This window comes from Panthera onca, chromosome A3 (genome assembly GCF_046562875.1).
Source record: "Panthera onca isolate mPanOnc1 chromosome A3, mPanOnc1 haplotype 2, whole genome shotgun sequence".
NCBI classification, from domain to species: Eukaryota; Metazoa; Chordata; class Mammalia; order Carnivora; family Felidae; genus Panthera; species Panthera onca.
Genome location: NC_138341.1, coordinates 113667776 through 113692513, shown reverse-complemented (window position 1 = coordinate 113692513; position 24738 = coordinate 113667776). Strand labels below are relative to the sequence as shown.

The window sequence follows — 24738 nt, the reverse complement described above, 5'->3', positions numbered from 1 at the left end:
AAAAAGAGAAAAGATGACCTTTTCAACAAATGATAAGAAAAACGAACTTGGATCCATACTTTGCACCATATACAAAAATTACCTAATGGATCATAGACCTAACCACAAAACCGAAAACTATGGAAGTTCTAAAAGAAAAAAGAGGAGGAAAATCATTGTGATCTTGTGTTAGACCAAGATGTCTTAGATATGACACCAAAAACTAAATCCAGAAAAGAACAATTGATAAACCAGACTTCCTCACAATTAAAATTTTCTGCTCTTCTCTAAAGGACACCGCTAAAAGAATGGAAACACAAGCCAAAGACTGGGAGAAAATCCTTGCAAAGCGTAGATCTGGTGAAGGACTTGTATGCAGAATATATAAAGAACTCCCAAAAGTTAGTAATAATAATAATTTAAAAAACCCAAGCAACTCAATGAAAAAAAAAAAAAAAAGGCAAAAGATTTGGACACTTCACCAAAGAAGATATATGAGTGACATATAAGCACATGAGAAGATTCAAAATAATTTGTCACTTAGGGATATGTAAATTAAAATCACAGTGTGGTATTATGCACCTGTTAGAATGGCTAAAATTAAAAAGATTACTCACAGCAGGTATTAGGATATGGAGCAACCGGAACTCTCATATACTGGGATGGGAATGAAAAGCGACACAATCATCTTGGAAGAGCTTCCACGTTTAACTGACACACACCTATCACATGGTCTAGGCACTTCCCTTCTCCACTTTTTCACAGCAACTTTCTTTGTGGTAGACCCAAGCTAGAAACAACCCAAATATCCATCAGGAGATAAGCAAATAAATTCTGGTATATCCATACAAAGGAATGATGCTTGGAAATAAAAGAATCAACTGCTGACACACGACACCACGGATGAGTCTCAAAAGACTTCTGCTGAATGAGAAAGATGGGAGAAAAAGCATACTGTATTTATATAGAGCCCTAGGAAATGCAAACTCCTCTATAGTGACTGAAAGTAGATTGGTGTTTTCTTCGGGATGGTTAGAGGCTGTTGGACAGAATTCCAAACGACATAGGAAACTCGGGTCGATGGATAGATGGTCTTGATTGTGGTGTTTCACGGTGTATATACCATGCTTCTAGTTCACAAATTTATCTGTACACACAGATGTATGGTTCTTTTAAAAGGCAGCTATGGTAGCAGTTGGAAGAACATGTTTGGGAGTTTTCAGCAGAAAAATACTCTGGTACACACCTGCCAGGGGACCCCCAGCAGGCTACCTCAACCACAGGATACCTCAGTTACCTCCTCTGTAAAAAGGGGCTAATAACAGAACATGCCTCAGAGGATCATATTCAAGAATGAATAATATGTGGAAAGTGGAACAGCATCTGGAACACTGGAAGTATTCCATGAGTGGCACCCAGCGCCCTTCTCACCACAGACGAGGAAACCAAGGCACGAGTGGAGGGAGTAGGGTATGAGGTAATTGTTTTTGCTTTGCATCCCTTGCTGTGGTTAATTATTCTTTCTACCCCTTCCAAGGGATTCTGGTGGGGCTAAAACTCACAGTGTCCAATACCCCTGGAGCATGCAGCCTATAACAAAACCCTGTCTTCCTGGATAGAGTGATGCTCTAAGATGTGCAAACAGTAATCCAGGCCCATCAGGAACCCTTTCTGGGATTGATCTAAATTGAATATACTGAGGCAAGGAAGGGGAGGTCTTTTTCCTCTAGGCTTTCCAAACTGGCTAATGTAAGCCTAGAGTGATCTGTGACATGCCCTTACTGCCTCCCTCATAGGAAAGATTTTTGACAATGGGACAGAATGGGATTGAGAGAAGCAAATGGAGAAAGGGAGAATCCTAAGGCTAGCCTTTGAACCCCTGGATCTATCCATACCTGAAGCCGAACCTTTCCTTTCCTTGATGACTTACGAACCAGTCAATTCCCCTTGGGACATAAGACAGTTTGACCTATGTTTCTACTTGAAGGAGTCTTAGAGGACAGAGAGGTGAAGTGAGTTGGCAGTAAAATATTGGAGCTGGGAATCCAAAACCAGGTCTCACTGCTACCCAAGCTCAAACTTGATTGCCACTTCCTACCTGTGGGACCAGGGCAGATGCCTGCGATTCAGGATGGAGGGACGGAGCCAATGGGAAACGCTATGGGCTTGTACCACACAGGGGAACAACAGGGGCCTGAGCTCCCGAAAGCCTGACATGAGACTGAGCTTTGAGGGAAACCACTCAGCTCAACCCATGTAGGGATGATGACTCACCTCAGGCTCCTAACCCCTTGAAGAGATTCAAGAGACAGGACAACAGGTCAATGGCATATTTATTTACAATCGGACCAAAAAAAGGCATACAGGCATCTTTTAATTAAAAATAATAATGATGATGATTAAAAAAGTCAGAAAAATTGATGATGTTTGAACCTTTTATGAGGAGTCCATTTCCTAATTCCCCCCACCCCCCAAAAAGAGAATCTCTTAGGGAAAAAATCCGAGATTTGAATGAACAAAAGCCTCCATTATCATTCTCTACTGCTTGGGTTCCCTTTTCTCCAACCTGATTCTTGGTGGACACCGTTTGGCGCTACGGAGTCACTGTGAGCAAGGTTGAGAAGTCCACTGGTTTGACTGGTGGAGCTGGTAGGGGCTGCTGGGAGAACCTGGAGTCGGGGTGCAGGGTGTCATGGGGGTGGGGTGTGTTCCGAGCTTAGCCAGCATCCTGAGCTTTGTCTTGTGGTGGGAGTCCCAAAGGGGCTGATGCAAGGGTGAGCGGCTGTTACTTAAACACTAACCCCAGGGTGGGTTTGGCCTCTTGCAACTTAAGAACAAATGTTTGGTTTGGGACATGCACAGGGTGCACAGGGGGTTGGGTGCTGACAGAGGAGCCAGGCTTGCAAAGCTAGCTCCCTCTTTCTAACTTGGCTCTTTGCCTATTCCTGGGAATCGGGGAAAGACTGACAGAACTGACCTTCCGTCTTCCTTCCCACAAGCAGGTGTCACCCAAGGAGGCAAGAATCAGACAGACAGGAGATGGAGGTGGAGGCGGAGGGGATGGGTCTGGCTGAAAGAGCTGAGCATGAGCACTGAGGCTGGGGGATGTCAGGGATAGAACGCCTCTCTCCCCAGCCACCTAAAGGAGGGCATCTGAGGTCTCCCGGCCTTATTCTGTGCTGGTAGGGGGAGTGGAGAGGGCCCGCCACCAGCACACTTCGCAAAGAGCAGCAACCCCCCGGGGAAAGAACTGGGGAGCAATCCTGAGGGGTGAGGACCCTTGTCCCAGACAGACACGTGGATGCTTGGCTTGACTCTGTAAATACTTGGCCCTGGATCCAGGGTTTCTTGGCACACACAGTTCACTGCAAGTCTCTTCTCTGGTCCAGCAAACTCCCGCTGCTCCGAGCAGGGGTGAGTCCTGCTGTCCTGGGGCACTTGGCCCCAAGTACTTCCCGGGGTTTTTCTTGTAGCAATAAGACTTGGTCACCCTGGAGGCCTGGCTGGAAGCCCTGCTTTGGGCAGCCCTGGGAGGAGGTTGGGGGGAGAGAAGAGTGAGGGAGAGGGCTGGTAGAGGCTGGTCGGCACTGAGGATGCACGTCCGGGCTAGAGCTGGGCTTTGTCGCGGCATCAGAGGTGAGGATGGGCCGTGAGAGGCTCGGAAACCTCACCGAAGCCCCAGAAGGCCAGGCGTTTCCTCTTCCAGTTAGTTGTGGGGTGGCCAACAGCCTGAGGAACTGAGGTGGAGACAGTGACCAAACCCAGTGTCTTGGTGATTTATCCATCCTGGATCCTTACGTTAAAAAAACTAAGGAAAAAACCCCCAACCAAAAATAAACCTGAATAAACAGGTCTGAGAGTTCCTGCTGGAGGGAACTTTCGTAGCACTGAAGAAAAAACAACCCACAAAAACCTCATCCCCCACAGAACTGGAATAAATTGATGAAGAAAAGTCCAAGATTTATCTACAGGCCCTCCCGCCCCCCACGCAGCCCCGGGATCCAGGAACACTGTGCCAGGAGTTACATTCCAAACGAGCAGGAGTTATTTTATTTGCGTGCCTGCAGTTCCCCACGCAGAGTGGCTTCCTGTCCGTGGACAGAGTGGGCCTGGCCATGGTCCACCCCCATCAGTCTATCTTCACAGCAGCGTAGATCTTGCGGACAAACATGTAGGCTGCATAGAAGCCAATGGTGCCCGTGAGAAGCCAGAAGGACAGGACCATGAGGGCCGTGTAGCCAAAGTACAGAAGAGAGGGGATGAACTCGACGATGTCCAGCTGGGGCGAGTGGAGAGAGAAGAGAGGGGTGGACACTTAGTGTCAGCCTGCCATGGCCAACCTGGACACCGCCCCCCACCCGACCTTCTCACTGATCTTGTGGTGAAGCGGAAGCCTGGTAGGGGAAGGGGCTTGCTCCGAGTCGGCAGGGAGGGGCAGGCGGAGCTCACAGCCATGGCGAGCCTTCATCGGCAGCAGGGCCCGGGTACCGCCTTGAGTGCTCATGACCACCATGGCAGGTTTTTAACCAGCCACAGATGGGGGACAGAGGGGTCCAACAGCACCCATGGTTCCACAGCTAGGAAGCAGAAGGAGGTAGAATGTAAGCCTTGGGCTGGAGGGCTGGGGGTGTCCAAGGCCCAATTCCACTATCCTAGGCCATTTCTTGTGCGGGGGGTCGGGGGGTGGGGGGGTGGGGCGGGCAGGTAGGGGTAGGAATCTTCCTGGAGAAGGGCCTGAGAGCTCATTAGGAGAGAGAGAGGAGCCAGGGCCAGCATGCCTTAGGAATGGCCACAGCTGTGTCACTTCTTCACCCTCCACAGTCCCCAGAACAGCATGGCAACAATCCTGGATGGCTGGAGCAGCAGCCGGGAGGTGGTGGGAGACAGGATTAAAGAGCGGGGAGCCACCATAAGCCAGCCTACAATCCTCTCCTCCTAAGAATGCTTCTGTCACTTTTGTTAACATCTCACAGGGAATTCATCTTGGAGCATGCTGGACTCTCCTGCAGAGTTTAGGGGCCCGGCAGGGATGCCAGAGACCTGTTTGTGGTGGTGTTTGCTGGGGTGGGCAGAGCTAATCTGGAACCTTGGTATCAAGACCTACTCGGCACACCAGGGCCTGAGTGGGGCCTGTGCTGGGGCTCATGGGCAGACACATGGTCACAAAATGCCAGGAGCTCGGAAGAAATCAGTATATCCTCTAACTGGGGGGTGAAGGCCATGTTTTCAGGCTTAACCCTCCCCAGGTTCCTACTTTCTCGTGTCTGGAGATGGGGTGAGGGAGGTAGGGGACAGGACAGTGGTAGGTAAACCCAGTGGCAAAACCAGGAAAGGTACAAGGCAAATAGGCAAAGCTGGAAAGGCCCCTAGAATTCAGGCCGGCCAAGGCTGTCATTTTACAGACAGGATCTGGGGCTGGGGTGGAGGTTTTTAGAGCAGAGAAGAAAGACTGGGGCACAGGGAAGAAGACAAGGAGATCATGATATGATCCCGGGGCAGTTTAGGAGGCCCTGTAGCTAGGTTTCATTTGCCCAACACTGTCTCCCATCTTCCATCTTCCCAGTGTTTTGGGGTACCCACTCCTTTACTCTGTGGCCCTGCTGGGGCTGTCAGTTTTAACACAGAACCTAAGCAGGTCGATCAGAGGACGCCATCCCATGGGACCTGAGGAGCAGTGAGGGATGGCATGTAACCCAGGCCAATGAGCATCTTCCCTGGGACTGGTAACTTGACGGCAGAGGAAAGATGTTCTTTTAGCTCTAGGGCTGCCACTGGCATCTTTCCACTTTGAGGCAAGATCCTGCATGCAGATTAAAGCCAAGAATACACACAGAGCTGAGGAATGGATGTGGAGCACCATTTGAAATGCTGGATCTAACCATGCCTGAAGCTAGAACTCCAGCTTCTCAAACTTCCCAAGTTATACCAGTCAATACATTCTCTTTTTGCTTAAGCCAGTTGGAAATGAGTTTTGGTCACTTTCCGCTCAAAAGTTCTGATGAATACGGGCTATAGAGGAGGGAAATTAGATTTCTTCTGGATGATTCCAGGAATAAGAAGATGGCCTGAAGATGGAAGTTACAGGGTGATGGATTCCAGTGTGAATCAAGGAAGACTTTGATAATGACAGGAGGTGCTAACCAAAGAGACTGAGAATGCCAGGAGGGAATGTCTTCTGTCACTGGAGGTGCTAGAGCAGGGGTCAGCAAGCTTTTTCTTCAAAAGCCAGATAATACATAGTTTAGGTTTCGCAGGCCATGTGGCCTCTGTCACAACTACTCAACACTGCCACTATAGTGTGAAAGCAGCCATAGACAATACGTAAGTGAACGAGCATGGCTGTGTTCCAATAAAACTTTATTTACAGAAACAGGCTCACTGGCGCACGCACTAGTTTGCTGACCCCTGAACTACATGGTTACTTGCTGGGATCTCTGGAAAAGAGGGGCACAGTCGGCAAACCGGAAGCGGGGGTGGAGTATCATAGGAAGATCCACACAGTTCTTTCCAACCTGACGATTTGGCCAAAGGGCGTTCTAAGCCTCCACCAACTGACCTGTGACTCTGGTTTGGGAGGACACCCTGGTTGCAAGCAGAGAGGACTCTGCCTGTTTTTGGATTTTGGAGACCTGAGAGGCACAGCGGGTGAGACCGTCTTCGGTGGTAGCCTTGGAAGGGAGGGGTCCACCACAGTGAGCCCAAACTCCTTTCAAGTGGCCCATCCATCTGGCTCATGTGTCATGCACAGACCTACCAAAACCACTGTGGCAAGTGGGGATCTGCTTGTGTCCTTCCATGCCACTACTGGGTGAACCTGAGTTCCTAAATTTGGGCGCCAAAGCCTATTTCGGAATTTTCTGCTTTTATCCTCATTAACTCTTCTCATCTACCTTCTTTGTTCTTTCATGTTCTTGCTATTTCTTTCTTAGTTTGAGCTGAGTACCTCATTACCAGTGTCTCCAATTTCCTGTGAACAGTGCTGTAAGGTGAGAGATTTCCTTTAAGTTCTGCTTTGGCTGTATCTCACAGGTTTCGCATGCAATATTGTGCCACTTATCCTGAAGGCTTTTGTCTCCCAAACACACAGAACACAGATTCTCTCTGTCCTAAAAGGCAGCATGTTCTAGAACACAATGACTTTGGTTCTTCCCACTGTTGGTGGGAAAGACTCAGACACTTGGGTGTTCCCCCAGCACCCTCGTCTCCACCAACCTGCCCTGAAAGGGCTGGGGGCTCCCTCACACAGGGCAGTACCTTGTTAACAAAATAAAAGATGGCATAGACAAGGACGTAGAACGCAGATCCCCCGGAGACTAGGAAATTCCTCCACCACCAGCGGTAATCCTGAGGAGGAAACAGAGCAGAGTTATTGTCTCTAGGCACAATCTCTCTTCCCCAAGTTTCATGGTTGCCTGAGGGGCTAAAGACCCTAGATAAGAACAGTGATATTTGGGGTCATGGGAATGTTTTCTGTCTTGACTGTGATCATGGTTACACAACCATATGCATTTCTAAAAATTCACTGAACTGTAGACTAAAATTGGTGAACTTTATTCTGCATACGTGATACCTCAATTAAAAAAAAAAAAAATCAACAAGGACCACAGCAAAAGAGCAGTAGTAACAACAACTAACATTTCTTGAGCAAATGCTCGCTGCAGGCCAGACACCATTCTAAGTGTTATACATGAATCAGCTCATCTACTCCTTGTAGTAGCTGAGTCAGGCCCTCTTGCTATCCTGTCACATGATGAGGAACAGAAGACACAGAGAGGTTAACCAACTGTCCAACCAGGGCTTCTAATGCAGGAGCCAGGAATTCAGCTCAGGCTGTTTGTCCCAGAGCCCTTCCCAAGGGGCTCCACCAAGAGCTAGTCTGCAGAGGGAGGGAAGGTCGTCCCATCTGCCTCAGCTACTGGAGAAACCACTACTGGAGTGGACTCTGTACTGACAAATCTAAGTGTCCTTCTGCAAGTCGCAGTAACTACTCCATGTGACTATGCTGTGAGGTAGGGATTCTTAAATCCAGTCTACAGCTGAATAAATGGGGGTTCAGCTAAGTGAAGTGATGTACTTGCCTAAGACCTCATAGCCAGAGGAGGGGGGCCCACATGGGAAACCCAGACAGCTTCATGACCCATCCAGTCCAGACCCAGCTTTCCTCACCCCCAACTCTTGGCCCCATTCCCCTCACCTCTGCACAGAGCTGGAAGTACACCATGACGATGCTGATTTGTGAACACGACACCACCAGGATGATGAAGACAAGGAACAGGAAGCCAAAAAGGTAATAGAACTGATTCTCCCAGATTGCCTGTGGACACATCACAGCTGGCCTTCAGCTAGCCTGCCTCCACCCAGCGACCCCTTCCCTTGGCACATGCTGCCTGTTCTCGAAAAGCCACCCCTCAGTTCCAACCGGCACACCACCTGCCATCAGGACAGGAATGGAGACACCATCATGATACCATTGGGGCCTGTAGGCCTCGCATGTGGGGTCTGACTGGCCCTTCCTCTCTGGAGCACAGGGGGAGCCAGGCTGTTCTCAGGGAGGAGCTGCGGCATGGCTGATCCTGCAATGGGTGGGCCCCAGCCTGAACTTGACAACTTGTGGAAAATAATGAATCCCACCCAAATCAAAATTACACAGCAGCCACCACCACTTACGGGCATCCTACTGTGTGCCAGACAAGGTGCTACATGCTTTATGTGCATCTCCAGATATAAGCCTATGAAAGTGTGGCCATTCATGGATGAGGAAGCCAAGGCTCAGAGAGGCTGGCAATTGGCCCAGGGTCACACAAAAAGAGTAAGGTACCCCCTCTGGGGGGCAGCCAACCCATCCTCTGACCCTTTTCCTAGGCAGGGCTAGGTGGGCAAGGGGGTCTCAGCAGGGAGGGGCTGGACCATTCCAGAGCAGCAGATGCTGGGCCAGTATATCAGCAGGGAGGGGCTGGACCACTCCAGGGCAGCGGATGCTGGCCCAGTATAGATTTGGTGCAAGGCACTCTAGGTGCAGAGTGCCGAGCTGGCTCAGCCAGGTGCAGATGGCTCTAAAGAGCCCTTCTGCCAACTTCCATCTTGGCAAGCCTGGGCAGGAGTCACATCATTCCAACAGCTACTACTTAACAAGCTCTGCTTGAGTGCCAAGCCCTGTGCCTTTTATAGACATTGTCACATTCTAGCCTCACAACAATCCTGAGAATTAGGAATCACTCCCCCCGCTTTCCTGAGAGTTCAGAGTATAACAGGTAAAAAGATGTATAGGGACCTGGAAATCAAATCAGATGCCATGATGTTAGTCATGGTGGAGACTGGCTGCCATATTACTGACACAGCTTCTATTTACTGAGCACTTCCCACACACCAGACCCCATATACAATGGCCTATCTCATTTATCCTTCCAAGCCATCTGAGGGGCAGGAGTGGACACCCTGAGAGCATAAATGGGCCTGTCTGAAATCTCTCAGGTGGTAAGAGGCAGAGCACATAAGTGGAGGGACAGGGACGAGGCTAGTAGGGGTGAAGGTTGTGTGTGGAGGGGCGGGGGAGCACCCTACCAACCTCTTGGGGCTGACCTAGCCCCGGGGAGAAGCAGTACTCACACTGAAAATGAAGAAGAGCTCGATGAACATGGCGCCGAAGGGCAGGATCCCAGCCATGAGAATGCTACGGTAGAAGGGGAGGGTTAACACCGCTAGGAGAGCCGGGCCACTGGGCATCCAGGCTCCTCCCAGGTAGCATGAGGGATGGTGCTCACACAGGTGTGGTGGTTCTAATTCTCTGGCATACTTTTTGGACCATGACAGCCTCCTGAGAGAGAGGCAAGCTGGGCATCAATCTCCTCATTTTATAGATGGGGAAAGTGAGGTACAGAGAGGTGGCATAACTTGCCTAGATCTAAGTGATGGTCTTCCCCTGTCTCATCTGCACTTTTCCATCCCTCCCTTCCCTATCCTGGGGGTTCTTAGGCCAACACCAAGTCTGGTTACAACTTGGTCTCCTTAATGTGGCATCGAGTTAAGCTTTCACGAAGTCTACGAGAGCCTGTTGGAGCTGCAAAATACCAGGCACAACATCCCAGGGGAGGGAACCCTGTTCCATGTTCTAAGGAAATGGCTCAGGGCAGTGTCCGCCTTGCCCACTCTAGAATTCCCTGGGCTCACCCCTGCCAGAGACTCACCCAACAAATCGGTTCATGTACCACCGCTGTTCGGGGATCTGCCGGGGAATCTGGTTGGTGCGCACAGGGTTGTCATATGGCTGCTTGCGGAAGCCGAAGTAGTAGCCCAGGTAGACAAGGGGCAGGGAGATCCCGAACCACATGCACAGCAGGGCCACCATGGTGGGGAAGGGTACCTGTGGGCACAGCACCGTGAGGCCCCACAAGGCCCTGAAGCTCAGGCCAGGGGCTATGCAGGGAGGAGGGGGACCTAATGGGTCCCACGGAAGGAAGGCCACTACGACCGAGAAGATCCTGCAGACACATCCCCCACAAGGCTCCTGGCCAGAACCTCCTGGGGCTGATCCAGCCCTGAGGAAACATGGAGGGCAGCTTGAGGACCTTAAAGAAGGAGCCCCGGCATCCCAGAGGGGCTTGTCATCCAGGGAGGAGGCAGGAAGCAAGAACATAATGGGGTGGTGAAGAGGCCAGGATGAAGAATTACATGGTATGTTAACCGAAGACGAAAGGGAAAAAACAAAAGTGCACAAATTGTGTGTTCCCAATTTTGTTAAAATGAAACACCATAATACACTATGAAGCCAAAAAAGCAGGTTATAAAACTGTATGTATAGGACTCCATTTTAATAGAAACATCCCAGTATTTATATGTATATGTGCCTACAGAGGCCTATGCTGAAAAGTTGACAGTACTTCCTCAGATGGGATGTAGGGATTATAAGTTATTTTTCATTTTTTTCTTTATCCTGTTCTACACAGTATTATGTTGTTATAAGAGTCATGCAAACTGGAAGAAGTGAATTAATATATACAAAGTGTTGAGAACAGTACTTATTCCAATGTAAGCACAATATAAATGCCTGCTGTTACATTGCAATTTTAAAGTTATATCATTCTATTTTAAATATAGCTGAAAAGACTGCAAAAATATACTACAACTTCTCTGTACTTTCCAAAATTTCTACAATGAGTATTTATAATGAGCAGTTGGTAACTAACTGGGAGGAAAATGTTGAAAGAGAGAAGGAACACAGGTATAAAAGAGGAAGTGAGAGGATGAACATGACTCTGTCTTTCCTGAGGGCGGCTTCCCCAACCGCTGCAGAGAAGCCAGTCCACCGGCACCCCGGACTCCCAGCCTCACCCAAGGACCTCTGATCAATGGGCACCTGCAGGTGGAGGGGAGGCGGCTCTCGCCACTGAGGCCAGGATGGCAAATGCCTGCCCTCCCCCTCCACTGCAATCCTGCCACAGGATCAAAACCCACCCCCAGCTGAGTCTGCAATCCTACTCCATGAGTCCCGCACAAGTTACTACCAATGGCCAGGGCTGGCAGGGTCCCCGCTCTGAGGGCAGGACAACCCGCGGGAGCTGGTGTTGCGGGACAGAGACAGGCGGAGAGCCTTGTGTGGGATACTGACCTAATAAACCCACAGCAGGCAACGTTCGCTTGGCCGAGGCAACGGGAGATTCCCCAGCTGGCCCCTGGACTGTGGAAATCTCCCTTTAGAGAAGTGAGCTCTGGCCAGCTGTCTGCAAGAGCCCACAGGAAGGCCAGGGCTGGAGTATGGGCAGCCGGACGGGCAGGGCTGGGGAAACCCCAGCTCGTCCACAGCCCCTGAGACTGGGAACAGAATGCTGGGGACTCAGAAAAGGGAAGGGAACGGCAGGAAGTGACCTGTGGGAGTGGGACCGAGCATAGCCGGCCCTCCCTTACTTACTGCTCCTGATGAGTGCTTTCCCCAGATGAAGCAATTCAAAACGAAGCAGATGCCAAAAACCACACCAGGGTACAGCGTTGCCGTCTGGAAGCAAGGGAGACCAAGTTGGGGGTTGCAACTAGGGAGCTGCCACCCGTTCCAGTGGGGTCCCCAGACTAGAGGCCCTCAACCCTCCTTGTCCCTCAGGACTCAGCTCAAGGACCATTCCTTCCAGAAAACATTCCCTCAACTGCCCTTCCCCTGCCCTCATCCCAGTCTGTGAATATGTATTGTTACCTGGTCAATGTCTGCCTATCCCCGAGACTGGAAGCTCCTCAGGAGCTCCCCCTGCCCACTGAGCTGCTCCCAATCCTTAGAACACAGTAGCTGCTCAATACACACTTGCTGAACAGGAATGGCAGCTCCCTAGTTGCAATGAATGCAACTCCCTAGGAATTAATGAATAAAACTTTTATAAAACACCTATGTCTGGGCCTCACCCAAACAGCCTAGAGTGGTGGATAAGCTTTGAATCTTAGGGGCAGTGGGTGCTGGCCTCACAACACATCCTCTCACCTACTCCTCACTACATGCCTGCCTCGATGGATAATTAGCATTACCCTTTTTAAAGAAGAGGGCACTGAGGCCCAGCAATGTTAAATACACACCCTGACTCCACACAGCTAAGGGTGGATCAGAGGCTCAAACACAAGCAGTGTAACCTGAGTCCCAGCTCCTGACCCACTGCATTGTAGACCATCCATTCAGATCTCTTGGACTGGGGCCCAGGCAAAGGGAACCAAAGCCCTGGGCCTACAGGAGCCTTCTTTACTGCTGTGGCCGCCCAAGCACCCAGGAGGGCCACTGACCACATTGCCTGAGGGCCCCTGCAATCCGGCACTCAACCTCCAATGCTAATTTCATCTTAGGCCCATAGCCCCACTTCCCCGCCCTCCACAACAGGTCACTGCCCTTGTGCTGTTATGCAAGCAGAGTTATCTCAGGGTATCCGCCTCCTGAGTGCTAATGCTGTACCAAGGGCCTTCCATGCAGTTTCTCTATCCACACAACAACTCTGAGGGGTAGGTGCAACCATCCCCCACTGGAGATGGGGAAAGAGAAAGGACAGAGCCAGGACTGGGAACTAGGAGATTCCAGAACCCCAGACCACCCTGCTGGCTGCTTCCGCCCACCTGAAACCTTCCTCAAGGCCCACTTCAAATGCCATTTCCTCCCTTGTTGCGTGTTCCTGCTTCATACCACTGTGCAGCAGGGCATTCATCTGCCCTCCTGGACGAAATTTACAGAATGGGCACTGTGCCAGGTACCAGGGGTGAGAACAGGAAGGTTCCAGCAAGGCAGACAGACCCGTAAATGGAGAACTAGCTCCATGGCACTATTTGTAGGCATGAGGCTCTGCCCAGGTTCCTCTGGGGTGTCAAGGAGGACACAGAGGTCAGAATGGAGGAGGAGGCTTCTAGAGGGTGACACTGGAGCTAGACCTTATGGATGAGGTGGGAGGAGAGAGGGGGTGGTGTGGCTGGGCACAGGGGAAGACAGGCTGGAGAAGGGCAGATGAGTATCTGTACCGCTGTGGGCCGTAGCACATGCTCACCTGTGGGCAGAGGCAGAGCCCCAGGGAAGGGTCATCTCTTGCAGGGACACCAGGGGCGCCTAAGATAGTCAAGGGTCCGGGCGAGAGGCAAAGATATCCTAAACCTGGGCAAGAGTTCTAGAGCCAGAGCTGGAGCTGGGAGGGAATTCACAGACTGTCTGGCAGGAAAACTCTCGACACTTGTTGCCCGAGAGGAGGTGGGCAGGAGGGAGCAGGAGGCTGGGAAGCAACGCAACAGTCTGGCCTGGGGGTCCAGGTGAATGATGGTGCCTTCAGACGCAAGGCCCAGGTGCGGAGCAGAGAGGCTGGGTTTGGTGTGGGGCTGGCTGAGGGAGGTCCTGGGGGTGCTGTGGGAGGAAGAGCCGCACCAGGGGAGGTGGGGCTGGGTTCCATGCCTCCATAGGTCCTCAGTTCTTGGCACACCGTGGCCTGAGAAAAATACTCAATGCATCAAGAATTTAGGACCTTTCTTTGATCCTTCTAGAACAGTCCCCTTCACAGCTCTTCTACAGGGAGGGCTTAATTTGTGCCAGGGGTGTCGCAGCTAGAGCTCCCCTGGGGCTTTTGAGAGAGAGAGAGAGAGAGAGAGAGAGAGAGAGAGAGAGAAAGAGAGAGAGAGAGAGAGAGAAAGAGAGAGAGAGAGAGAGAGAAAGAGAGAGAGAGAGAGAGAGAGAGAGAAAGAGAAAGAGAGAGAGAGAGAGAGAGAGAGAGAGAGAGAGAGAGAGAGAGAGAGAAGGGTTTCAGAAAGCTGGGACCACAAGCTTCTCTGAGTTTGGCACCAGGGGGTTCCTGGGTCCTGGAGGGCCTCACTTGTCTGGGAGAGGGGGCTTAGGGCTCCCTGAGAGGTAGGGTCAAGTCCCAGGCATCCTCCTGGGTTTCTATGGTCTTTTCTGTTGCCAAGAACTGTCCTCACCACCAGGAGGACAGAGAAGGGCAGGACCTGTTCTCCCTGAAGAGGAAATGGAGACAACAAAGTCCAGAAGATAGGCTGGAAGCACCATGGCCAGGCCTCTTTTACCCCTGGCGGGTACTTGTCTTTGCTCCATGGCACAGGATGTTCTCTCAGCAGCCCTGGTGGTCAGTTTCTGGCCTTAAACTTTAACACCTAGGCTTGGTGCCCAAATTCTGTTATTCTGAATTTTCTATTTCTTCTCTTGTTTGAGCCATCAGACAGTGTAAGCTAAAAATCACCTCAATTCAATCCTCTCTTCTTACAGATGCAGCAAAAGGCCCTTGGAGGTCTCAAGGTGCCTGTGGCAACAGCCCAGTGTTCCTGACCCTCAGGTGAGTACCCCCCCCCCCCCCCACCCCAACTCTATCACTCTGCTGCTCTGCCTCTGGTCCTAACCCCCACCACAGACTGCCTACACTGCTGAGGAGCCTAGGAAGCTTCTTGGCTCCACACCAACACTGGCAGGAGGTTAGGACACTTACACAGAAGGCTCCTTTCTTCCACCGATGGCCTTTTAGAGTGCGGTACAGACGGCCAGCAGAAAATCCACCAAACACCCTGCAGGGAAATGGGAGGGATCCACACCAATGGGATTTGCTGGCTGAAGGGCAGGCAGCCTATGCCAGCCCCAGAGCCTGCTCAGACACACCTACCCCATGAACATGAAGAGGAAGCAGGCCGTGGTCATGAGAGCTCCCCGGCTGGAGGGCGACAGCATCCCGAGCATGGCCACGACTGTGGAGGGAGTGGGGGAAGAGAGAGAGTCAGGGTGGCTGATGGCCATGGTCCCAGGCCCCAGCCCCCATCCCAGGATAGCAAACAGGGCCCAGGGCAGATGAGGCTAAATGAGGCTCCCTTCTCCTTTGGCCTTCCTGACAGCATACTCCCTTCCTCTCTGCAGGGGAAGACCGGTCTCAGCTGCGATGCAGAGGGGCACAGTGGCACTGGGCCTTGGCTGGACACATCTTAACTGTGGCTTCCAGCCCACAGAGCACTTGCAACCAGCCAGGCACTGAGCTGACAGACAGCATTATGAACGCCAGCTCACTGAATCTGCCCTATCAGCCCTCCAAGGTAGAGGCTGGTTATCCATTTCTCAAATGAGAAAACACGTTCGCAGAAGTTAAGTGACTTATCCAAAGTTACAAAGCTCAAAGGCATGAGGCTGAGATACAAATTTAGGCAGATCAGTTGCTGAGAGATTAGATCTTAAAAGTTCTCATCAAAGAAAAAAAATTATGTACCTACGTGGGGTGATGAACGTTAACAAAATGTACTGTTGTGATCATTTCACAATCTATACACATATCAAGTTGTTGTGTTGTCTACCTTAAACTTACACAGTGTCATATGTCAAAAAATAGTTAAAATGGAAAAAAAAAATTTAGGCAGACTGACTTAAGAACCGTCTATAATTACCATATATTAGGGTTTTTTGGGCTGTTCTCTGAGAAAAGACCTGATTTCGTTCCCAATGCCATTGCTGACTTGTGTTAGTCACTAAGGCCTGACTGTAGAGACAGGCCAATGTCACAGCACTAATGTGCGGCTTCACCGATGGAGTGGGCGTGGTAGGCTATCAATAGTGCTGGAAAACTCTGAGGGGCATCAAACCACCAGAGCCTGGTGCTGAGAGGACCCAGCCTTCCCTCTGGAATGGCTGACTCTGTCTGGCCCTGTGTTGCCGACATGCCCCCCTTCTCCAGGAGGGAAGCCACTCCTCTCTCAGACTCAGGCCTGTGCTCCTCTGGTGACAGGACCCCACACCCAGCCCCACCAGGCCCACTCACAGATGACTATGAGGATCATACAGAAGAGCTGAATGCCTGAGCCCAGGAGGGAGCTGAGGATCATGGGGTACTGGGGGGGCCTGAAGACATCACCATGAACCAGCTTCCACCCAGACTCTTCCATGGTGTCTTCCTGCAGGAAAGGGTAAGAGAATGAGGCTGCTTCCTGGGCTTCAGAGGAGGCAGCTCCTGCAGGGACCATCCCCAAGGACCCATGCCACCTGACTAGGGCTGAGGGTCCCTCAGGTATCAACCAGCCTCCACTCTGACAGGGGTGTAAGCAAATGAAATAGCGCTTCCCAGAGAACTGTCACATGGAAAAGGAGGGCACAAATATGAGGCTGATAGCTACATAAAAGGCAAAACTCCTCTCCAAATTCCACATGCCTGGGGCATGAAAAAATAATTTAAACATCAACACAATGAAATGTTAACTCTGAGCGGTTTTGGGTTGTGAGATTTAGAAGCAATTTTTTTTTTAGCTTTTTTTTAATGTTTATTTTTGAGAGAGAGAGAGTGTGAGCGGGGGGTGGGGGTTTCAGGGAGAGAGAGGGAGACACAGAATCCGAAGCAGGCTTTAGGCTCCGAGCTGTCAACACAGAGCCTGATGCGGGGCTTGAACCCATGAACCGTGAGATCATAACTGGAGCCGAAGTCGGATGCTTAACCGACTGAGACACCCAGGTGCCCCACCCCCCCACCGCCAGCTTTTTTTACCTGATTATAAAAGTAGTATGTGTGGGGCACCTGAATGGCTCAGTTGGTTAAGTATTCAACTCTTGATTTCGGCTCAGGTCATGATCTCACAGTTCATTGAGTTGAGCCCCACATCGGGCTCTGCGCTAATAATGTAGAGAGCCTGCTTGGGATTCTCATTCTCTCTCTCTCTCATTCTCTCTCTCATTCTTTCTCTCTCTCTCTCTCTCTCTCTCTCCCTCTCTCCCTCCTCAGCTCGCATATGAGCATGCTGTCTCTCACTCACAAAATACACTTAAAAAAATTATGTGTTCTTGTGTAATAAAAAAGTGAAAAAATATTTTTTTGGCATATGGCATGATATTCAAATGGACAGAAAGTAGAAAATTTTTTAAAAATCCAGAAAGACTACACAAAAGATATAAAACTCATAAGTAAACAGTCAAAAGTTTTTAAAAACCCAGAAAGACATAAAACAATGCCATTGTTTTGATACATTTCCTTTAGCCCTTTATATATGTATATGTGCATATGTATATATAATTTTTAAACAATGGAATTGGAATCATACTGTATTTACTGCGTACTTTGTTATTTTCAGTTGATGTTTGATCATGAGCATTTCACCATTTCCAATAAATGTTCCGTGCATTACTATTTTAAAGTCTGCACAATTTTTCATTGTATAATTGTACCATAACATAACCAATCCATTATTATGGAATATCAGGCTACATCCAGTTTATTCAAGTTATAAATATAGCTATAATAAATATTTCTAGCCCAAGCCTTTGTGTTTTTGTTTTCCTTAGGAAAATTCTAGAAGAATTACTGGGTCAAAGCAAGCAAATCATTTTATAGCTCATGGTATATAGACTGATTAGTTACTTTTCAGAAAACTACCAATTTATACTTGCTTGGGTGGTGTGCAAAGGTGTTTAGCTCAGGTCAACCATGCCAATGGTAAGTATTATACTAAAAAACACTTGAGCTGATTTGAAGGTCCAAACTTTTTTTTTTTAATGTTTATTTATTCTTTAAAGAGAGCAACCGAGCACAAGTAGGGGGAGGGGAAGACAGAGACAGGGAGACAAAGAATTTGAAACAGACTCCAGGCTCTGAGCTGTCAGCACAGAGCCCGACGAGAGGCTTAAACTCACAAACTGTGAGATAATGACCCAAGCCAAAGTTGGATGCTTAACCACCTGAGCCACCCAAGTGTCCCACTGTCTTCTCATTATTGTTGGACTCTGTGTTTGGGGGTGGGGGAGGGCAGTTATCCCTGAGGTAAAAATGGGTATTCGCAAGTTTGCTAGCCATGTATAGTCTATACATTTTTTGTTCCTTCTCACATTAGAAATTCTGGGGCTTTTTAATTATTTTAACTGTATCATCTTTTTTCAAGTTTGTTGCAAATACTGTCTCCCACTTTTCTGTTTTGTGTGTGTATGTATTCTGACATGCAGAACAGTTTTTAGATTTTTTGTTTTAAGTAGGCTCCACAGCAAATGCGAGGCTTGAATTCACGGCCCTGAGATTAAGAGTTGCATGCTCTACCAACTGAGCCAGGCAGGTGCCCCCAGTTTTTAGATTTTTAATGTCATATCCATTAAGTTTTCTTTCTGTGATTTCTCCCAATCCTTTTGTGCTTGGAAATCAGAAAGCCTGTGCTTGGAAATCAGAAAGCCTATCCCCATCATTTTGGGATTAAACATTTATTTTCCCTTTGAAACTACTCTATCTCAGAGACACACACACACACACACACACACACACACACACACACACACACACACACACAGAGTCTGATAGGCCCAGAGCCCTACTGCTAGTCTGCCCTCCCTCTCCAAGTCCATCCCTCCCCAGCCAAGACACACACACACACACACACACACACACACACACACACACACACGCACACAGTCTGATAGGCCCAGAGCCCTACTGCTAGTCTGCCCTCCCTCTCCAAGTCCATCCCTCCCCAGCCAAGACACACACACACACACACACACACACACACACACACACACACACACACAGTCTGATAGGCCCAGAGCCCTACCGCTAGTCTGCCCTCCCTCTCCAAGTCCATCCCTCCCCAGCCAAGACCTCGTACAATGTCATCCTCCTTGTTATAGTTGGCGATGTCCTTCCGGAGGGTCCGAATGATGATCATGCTCAGGATGCCTGAAACAAACGGGTGGGGAGAAGAGTTTTGAGTACTGCCAATACGGTCTCCTGGGCTGCATGCCCTCCTAGGCTTGGTGTTTTGCTGAGTGATGGCTGGGAACTTCCTCCAGTGGGAACTGGCTATGCAGCTGCCTCTCCTGAGCAGAGCTCTACCCCAGCTATCCAGACAAGGGCACAGGGAGGATCGCTCCCCTGGTAGGGGCAGAAAAGAGGGCAGGGGACAGGTATGGGCAGCCAAAGCACAGTGTTTTTTTTTTTTTTTTTTTTTTAGCACAGTGCTTTTTATTCCAGGGAGAACAGCACCCAGCTGCTCTGTGGCTTGGTCTTACTGACTTCTGTAGCCTCACTTCCTCCCAGACTCACCTCTTACTCTGCCCTGCTTGCCTGCTCCTTTTGTCATCCGTTCACAGCCTCCTCTACTCTCACCTCCACGCCTCTACCGGGGCTACTCCTTGCTCCCTTTGCCTGCAATGCCCCACTCTGCCCCGACTCCCACCCCCACTGCAAGACTCACTCTAGGCATCTTTGCCTTTCAACACACCAAATGGTTTGGAGGTCCCCTCACTTGTACCTCCACAGTAGCTCGTTTGCCTCTCTGGGCAGCACACGACAGTGGTTAAGAGAACGTGTTGTATGACCTCAAGCTAACTTAACATTTTAGGCTTAGCTCATGGAATCTGAAGGAATGAGAGGTTTGTAAAGTGCTTATTAACACAGCAGCTGGCCCTCAGTAAGCGTGAAATACAGAGCAGCAGGCATTATCTTTACTTCCCATATGATACTGAAATGACCAGTTTTACTCTACCTCTGCCCACTACCCTCCCCCTGCTCGCCAGCCTCTCACCAAGCCTGTCCTACTGCAGGGCCGTGGCCTTGCTGGACCAGTCCTTCCCCGGGTCTCTGAATGGTGGCTCCTCATTCAGAGAGGGTTTCTCTAAAGCAGCCTTCCACAGCTGGGCGTCTGGTCACCCTGTATCTGCTCCACAGCACTTATCACCCTCAGGTCTCAACCATGTTTTTGCTTTTTTGTCTCTCCTACCACCAGAACAGATTCTGTGGGGGCAGAGACTGGGCTGGACCCGCTCAATGCCACATCCCCGGCCTGTGGCACAGTGCCTGCACAGCATGGGCAACAACAAAATCTTGTCCAATGAATCAAGGAAGGTGTGCATGAAGAGATGTATCTGTCTCTCCCTAGGGAGCTCTCCAAGGTAGAGACTGAATCTTCTTCACCTCTGCACACCTGATGCCTACCACAGAGCCCTGATGTCTGTTTTGACCTACACTTGGCCCCCTGGAACACCCTAGAAGTCCCCCTTAAAGTAATGTGATGCCTCAGACCTTCCTCCCTCACCCTCTTGTCCTCTCTACCTTCCATCCCACAGATCTCTCACCTGATAGGAAGAAGACCACCACGACGGAGTTAATGATAGAAAACCAGTGGATTTGCACATCACTCATGGTCAGGTAAGTGTCCCAGCGAGAGGCCCATTTGATGTCACTTTCCTGGAGGGTGGCAGGGGGAGGGGGAAGATAGGGTGGAAAAGAAGCACTTAAGAGTCAGGTCTCTTGTTAGACAATTCCTGCCCAGACCAGAACCCGCCTCCCCTGTCATGAGCTCCAGCCCCTTCTCACCTCCCAGTGTACAGAGTAGGTGAAGTACAGCTGATTCTCCTTGGTGGGGTCAATTTCCTGGGGCGAGGAGCTGGTGCCCTCAGGCAGGGTGCAAGAACTCTTCTCATCTGCTTTGATGTCTGTGAGAGATAGAGACTCAGTCTGTTCCCGTGGGGGCCAGTGACACTACCCATGGGCTGTTCTTTGGGGGCGGGGGGGGGGGGGCCCTCAGAGGCCTGCTGCTGGGACCCAGGGTCTGAGCAGAAGCAAGACAGTTGTAAAACTGTGCATCCCAGAGCCCTGACCTTCCTAAGGGCCGTTGGGGATGCAGAGAGGCATGTGCTGAGTGTGCAAGAGGGAGTCTGAGACCCTCATTTAATGTCTTCCTTCACTCAATTCAAACATTCACGTATTCACTCAGTCACCCTCACCAAACAGGAAAAATACCACCCATTCATGCTATCATGTTTTCTCATTCACTGTCTCCAAAGGCCCAACACTTCAGTAATGCAATCACTCAGATGCTTTGTTCTTCATTTACTCATCTGTTCATCCTGTTATCTGTCCACCAATTTAACACATAGTAAGAACCTACTACGTGCCCAGTACTGTGCTGGAAACAAAATGGGGAGAAAAGGAGACAGAGTCTCTAAACTCAAGGAAACAGTTGAGGGGAGAGATGATGTCAAAAAATCCCATGGCAAATGTAAAGCTGTGCTCACGACACTCACCAGAAGGAGGGGCAGCACAGTGCTCTGAAAGCACAGGATCTATGTCTTACATGAGATTTCTGGGTATGACTGAAAATGAGGTTCCATAGCTTAAAAAGAAAAAAAAACAAAGAAAAAAAAAAAGCCAGAAACCCACTACCACCTGGACCAAGGCCAGGCCTGCTAAATCCAAGTATGTCCCATGGTGAGCAAAGGCTGACAGGTGAGAAGCTGGACCAGGTCCTATCAGGCCTATAGGGCTAGAGTTGGGCTCTCAGATTCCTGCACAACTGTTGACCTGGGCCAATTCTAGTCTACGCCAATCACTCACACAGAGGAAGAGAAGCACAGAAACCAGCTGCCCGACCGCTCTGCCTGCCCCTTTGTTCTTCAACTGAGGGTAAGCCGGCTGGTTCTTATGAGAGGCCTAGCCAAGTCTCAGTGGCTGTGTGTTCTTGGCCAGGTCACCAATCTCTCTGAGTCTCTGGTTCCTCATCTATGATCACCACATACCTCCAGGGGTTGCCGGGAGGTGGTAAACTGGGAAGATGCCAGGCCAGGACACAACAGATGGCAGCTCTTCCCTTGCTCGTCACCTTTTCTGATGGGAATGCAGTGACCCTACCTTGGCCGGGCCCATATAACACAGCGGCCTATCAGCTGTCTCAGAAACGAGTGTGAGAAGACCCTGGGTGTGGAAGCCCAGGCCCATCCAGCCCTGCCCCTCTGGTCACACCTCCCCACTCACCCTCCAGCCTGATGCTCTGGGGAATCACCTCGAAGCGGACGACGCGGTATGTGTGCTCCTGGTCCTCTTCCAGGTCCTCCCGGTGGTAGTAAAGGATGAACGAGAGGTGATTATGCAGGTAGATCTAAAACAGCGATGGAGAGAACAAAATACCAGCAGTCAAGAAATAGCCAGAGAATCACCCCAGGTAAGCAGGTCCCTCCCCTCGTCCAGCATGCCGAGCTATTTCAACCTGCCAGAAACACTGCTCTCACAGCACTCCCCACTCAGAAACCCTCTAGGGGTCCCTGGGGCTTAGGCCCACCATTCAAGGCCTTCTATCATCTTCTCAGACATCTAGCTCCCCCGCAGTCTCCCCTGACATCTCCCTGCCCCGTGCACAGTCCCCACTCCGCAGCTGTGTTCTCACATCTGCTGCAGCTAGGACACCACCCGACTCCACTCAGCTCTAGCCTACCTAGTTTTCAAGGCCCACCTCCTTCATGACAACCTGAACGCACAACAAGCTCTTCTGAACTCCGCTGGCATCAGTCGTCATGGCGCCAGCACCATCAGTGAGCAGCAACTAGGACTTAAGATGCAGGGTCTACATGGTCAGTCCTCTTCCTAACTGGGATCAGAAGCCCTTTGAGGACAGGGATTATGCCTCAAAAGAAATGGTTTTGCCTTTTATTCCCCACGCGGTAGGAGTTCCGTTTAGAAAATTAGAAAGATAGGAGAATCACTATTACAACCATTGCCATTATCAGCATATTTCTCAGAGGCTGTGCTATGAAGCAGACACACAAATTATCTGATTTACACTGCATAACAACCCCAAAGGGCGGGTATGGCCATTACATACATCTTACCGACGAGGAATCGAGGGCACAGTGAGGAAATAGGTAGGCTCAAGGTCACTCAACAACTAGTAGGTGGTGGAAGTGAGATCCAAAACCCAGGAAGCCAGCATGCTCTAGACCACTACAAAGCTCTCTTTCCTACATACTGACGGAATTCTGTGTTTTTTCTTTTGTTTTAGTCTTATAAATGTGGAATCTAACTTTTTAGGGACTGTGCCTTCCACTTCCTGTGTAGCATCTGCCAGAGCCTTGCCCAAAGCACTCGGACTCTGACAGGCCATGCCTAGGGGCACTAAGAGAAAGCTGCCCTGGCCATCCTACCTTTGTGATAAACCTCTAGCTAAATATATCCTTCCCTGGGGCCCCAAGAGCTCGTGCCTTAAAGGGTGAAACTCCCACAGCCCTTCAGCCCGCCGAGACACCCTACCTTGTTGACATCCGTGAAGCCAAGCCGGTAGCCATGCTCAAACTGCACATCCTTTTCCTTCTTCTTGTCATCGCCTTCGCGGTTGGAGTAGAGCTCCAGCCGGGTGGCCACAGGCAGGTTATCGGCAATGCTGGAAACCGAAGGCCCGCTCAGTCCCTCTGGGCCGCCTCTCCCGTCAGTGCCCTCCCATCCACCAAGGCGAGGCTTGCAGGGAGCAGAGGACAACTTACAGGTGGACATAGTAGTCTTCCGTGATCCGCTCGGCCACAAGCCGGCTCTGTTCCACGGTCAGGGTCACTGGCTTGTTGGACTGGCTACACAGAACTTCACACTTCTTTTCGCTGTTCATTAGCACCTGGAAAGGGGTGTTGACAATCCGGTCCCCTCTCAGCACCTCTCCTGCCGTAAGAGAGACAGATGGATCTCAGAGTTTCAGCCCTGAGGTTGCTGAGGCCAGCAGAGCCACGGGGACACCGGGCTGACTTGCAGGGCCTCTGGCAGTTCTGCACCTGGCAGTCAATGCTCTGCCCTGTCTGTAGATAGCTTGCCCATCCTACTCCCACCTGTACGCTCCACCCCCGTTCTGTTCTACCACCCCCAGACTCTCCAGGGCACATCAAATATGCCATGTCACTCCATGCCTCTGGGCCTCATGTCATTTCCTTTGCCCAGAGTGCTACTTCTTGCCCCATGTTCCTGGGAAATTCCTCCTCACTCTTCAAGCTGTTTCTATTTCACCCTCTGGGAAGTGCTTTCTGAGTTCTTCAGGGCTGAGCCCATCACCCTCTTCCCTGATTTGCCTCTGTGTACAGGCAGTCTTGTACAGTGGCAAAGACAGGACTGGCCACTGAACCTTGGCTCTGCCACTCACTATCTTAGCAGTCTTGGTTAAATTACTTAATCTCAACAAACTTCAATTTCCTTACCTGTAAAATGGGGATTATAATAGTAACCATCTCACAGGGTTACAATGAAAAATAAAGTACCAGGCACAGAGCAGGCAGACAACAAATACTATTTTTATCATCAGCATCACCTTTGCACCTTTCCATGTCAATGATGCGACTTTGCACAATGTGTTAATATATTACATTTCTGCGACCTCTGAGTTCTTTTAAGGGCCGACAATGTGTCCTATTCATTTCTGTGTCTTCAGATCCTAGCTCAGGCAGGGAGAGGAAGTGGACTGAAATCCAGCACCTGAGATTTTTTAGCCAAAACATGTTTTTACTTAACGAACTGGCACATCCTTTGCATGCCTGTTGCTTCAGAGGGGCCTCCGGATGTCATG

General features: G+C 50.2%; 1 protein-coding gene across 3 annotated transcripts in view; it reads right to left on the bottom strand.

Moving 5' to 3' along the window:
- Positions 1-2294: 2294 nt before the first annotated feature.
- The window catches only part of TM9SF4 (transmembrane 9 superfamily member 4), a 53906-nt gene continuing 31462 nt past the window's right edge, over positions 2295-24738 (bottom strand). For all 3 annotated transcript variants that reach the window (XM_060614972.3, XM_060614966.3, XM_060614981.2), the window contains exons 4-18: positions 23678-23846; positions 23448-23577; positions 22179-22302; positions 20742-20860; positions 20501-20612; positions 19033-19103; positions 16221-16353; positions 15084-15165; positions 14913-14988; positions 11885-11968; positions 10164-10339; positions 9586-9649; positions 8174-8293; positions 7234-7323; positions 2295-4258 (exon numbers count right to left, since the gene is read on the bottom strand). In XM_060614972.3, coding sequence (XP_060470955.1) covers positions 4109-4258; positions 7234-7323; positions 8174-8293; positions 9586-9649; positions 10164-10339; positions 11885-11968; positions 14913-14988; positions 15084-15165; positions 16221-16353; positions 19033-19103; positions 20501-20612; positions 20742-20860; positions 22179-22302; positions 23448-23577; positions 23678-23846 — 1700 coding nt within the window. In that variant the 3' untranslated portion in view covers positions 2295-4108. The remainder of the gene's footprint in view (positions 4259-7233; positions 7324-8173; positions 8294-9585; positions 9650-10163; positions 10340-11884; positions 11969-14912; positions 14989-15083; positions 15166-16220; positions 16354-19032; positions 19104-20500; positions 20613-20741; positions 20861-22178; positions 22303-23447; positions 23578-23677; positions 23847-24738) is intronic.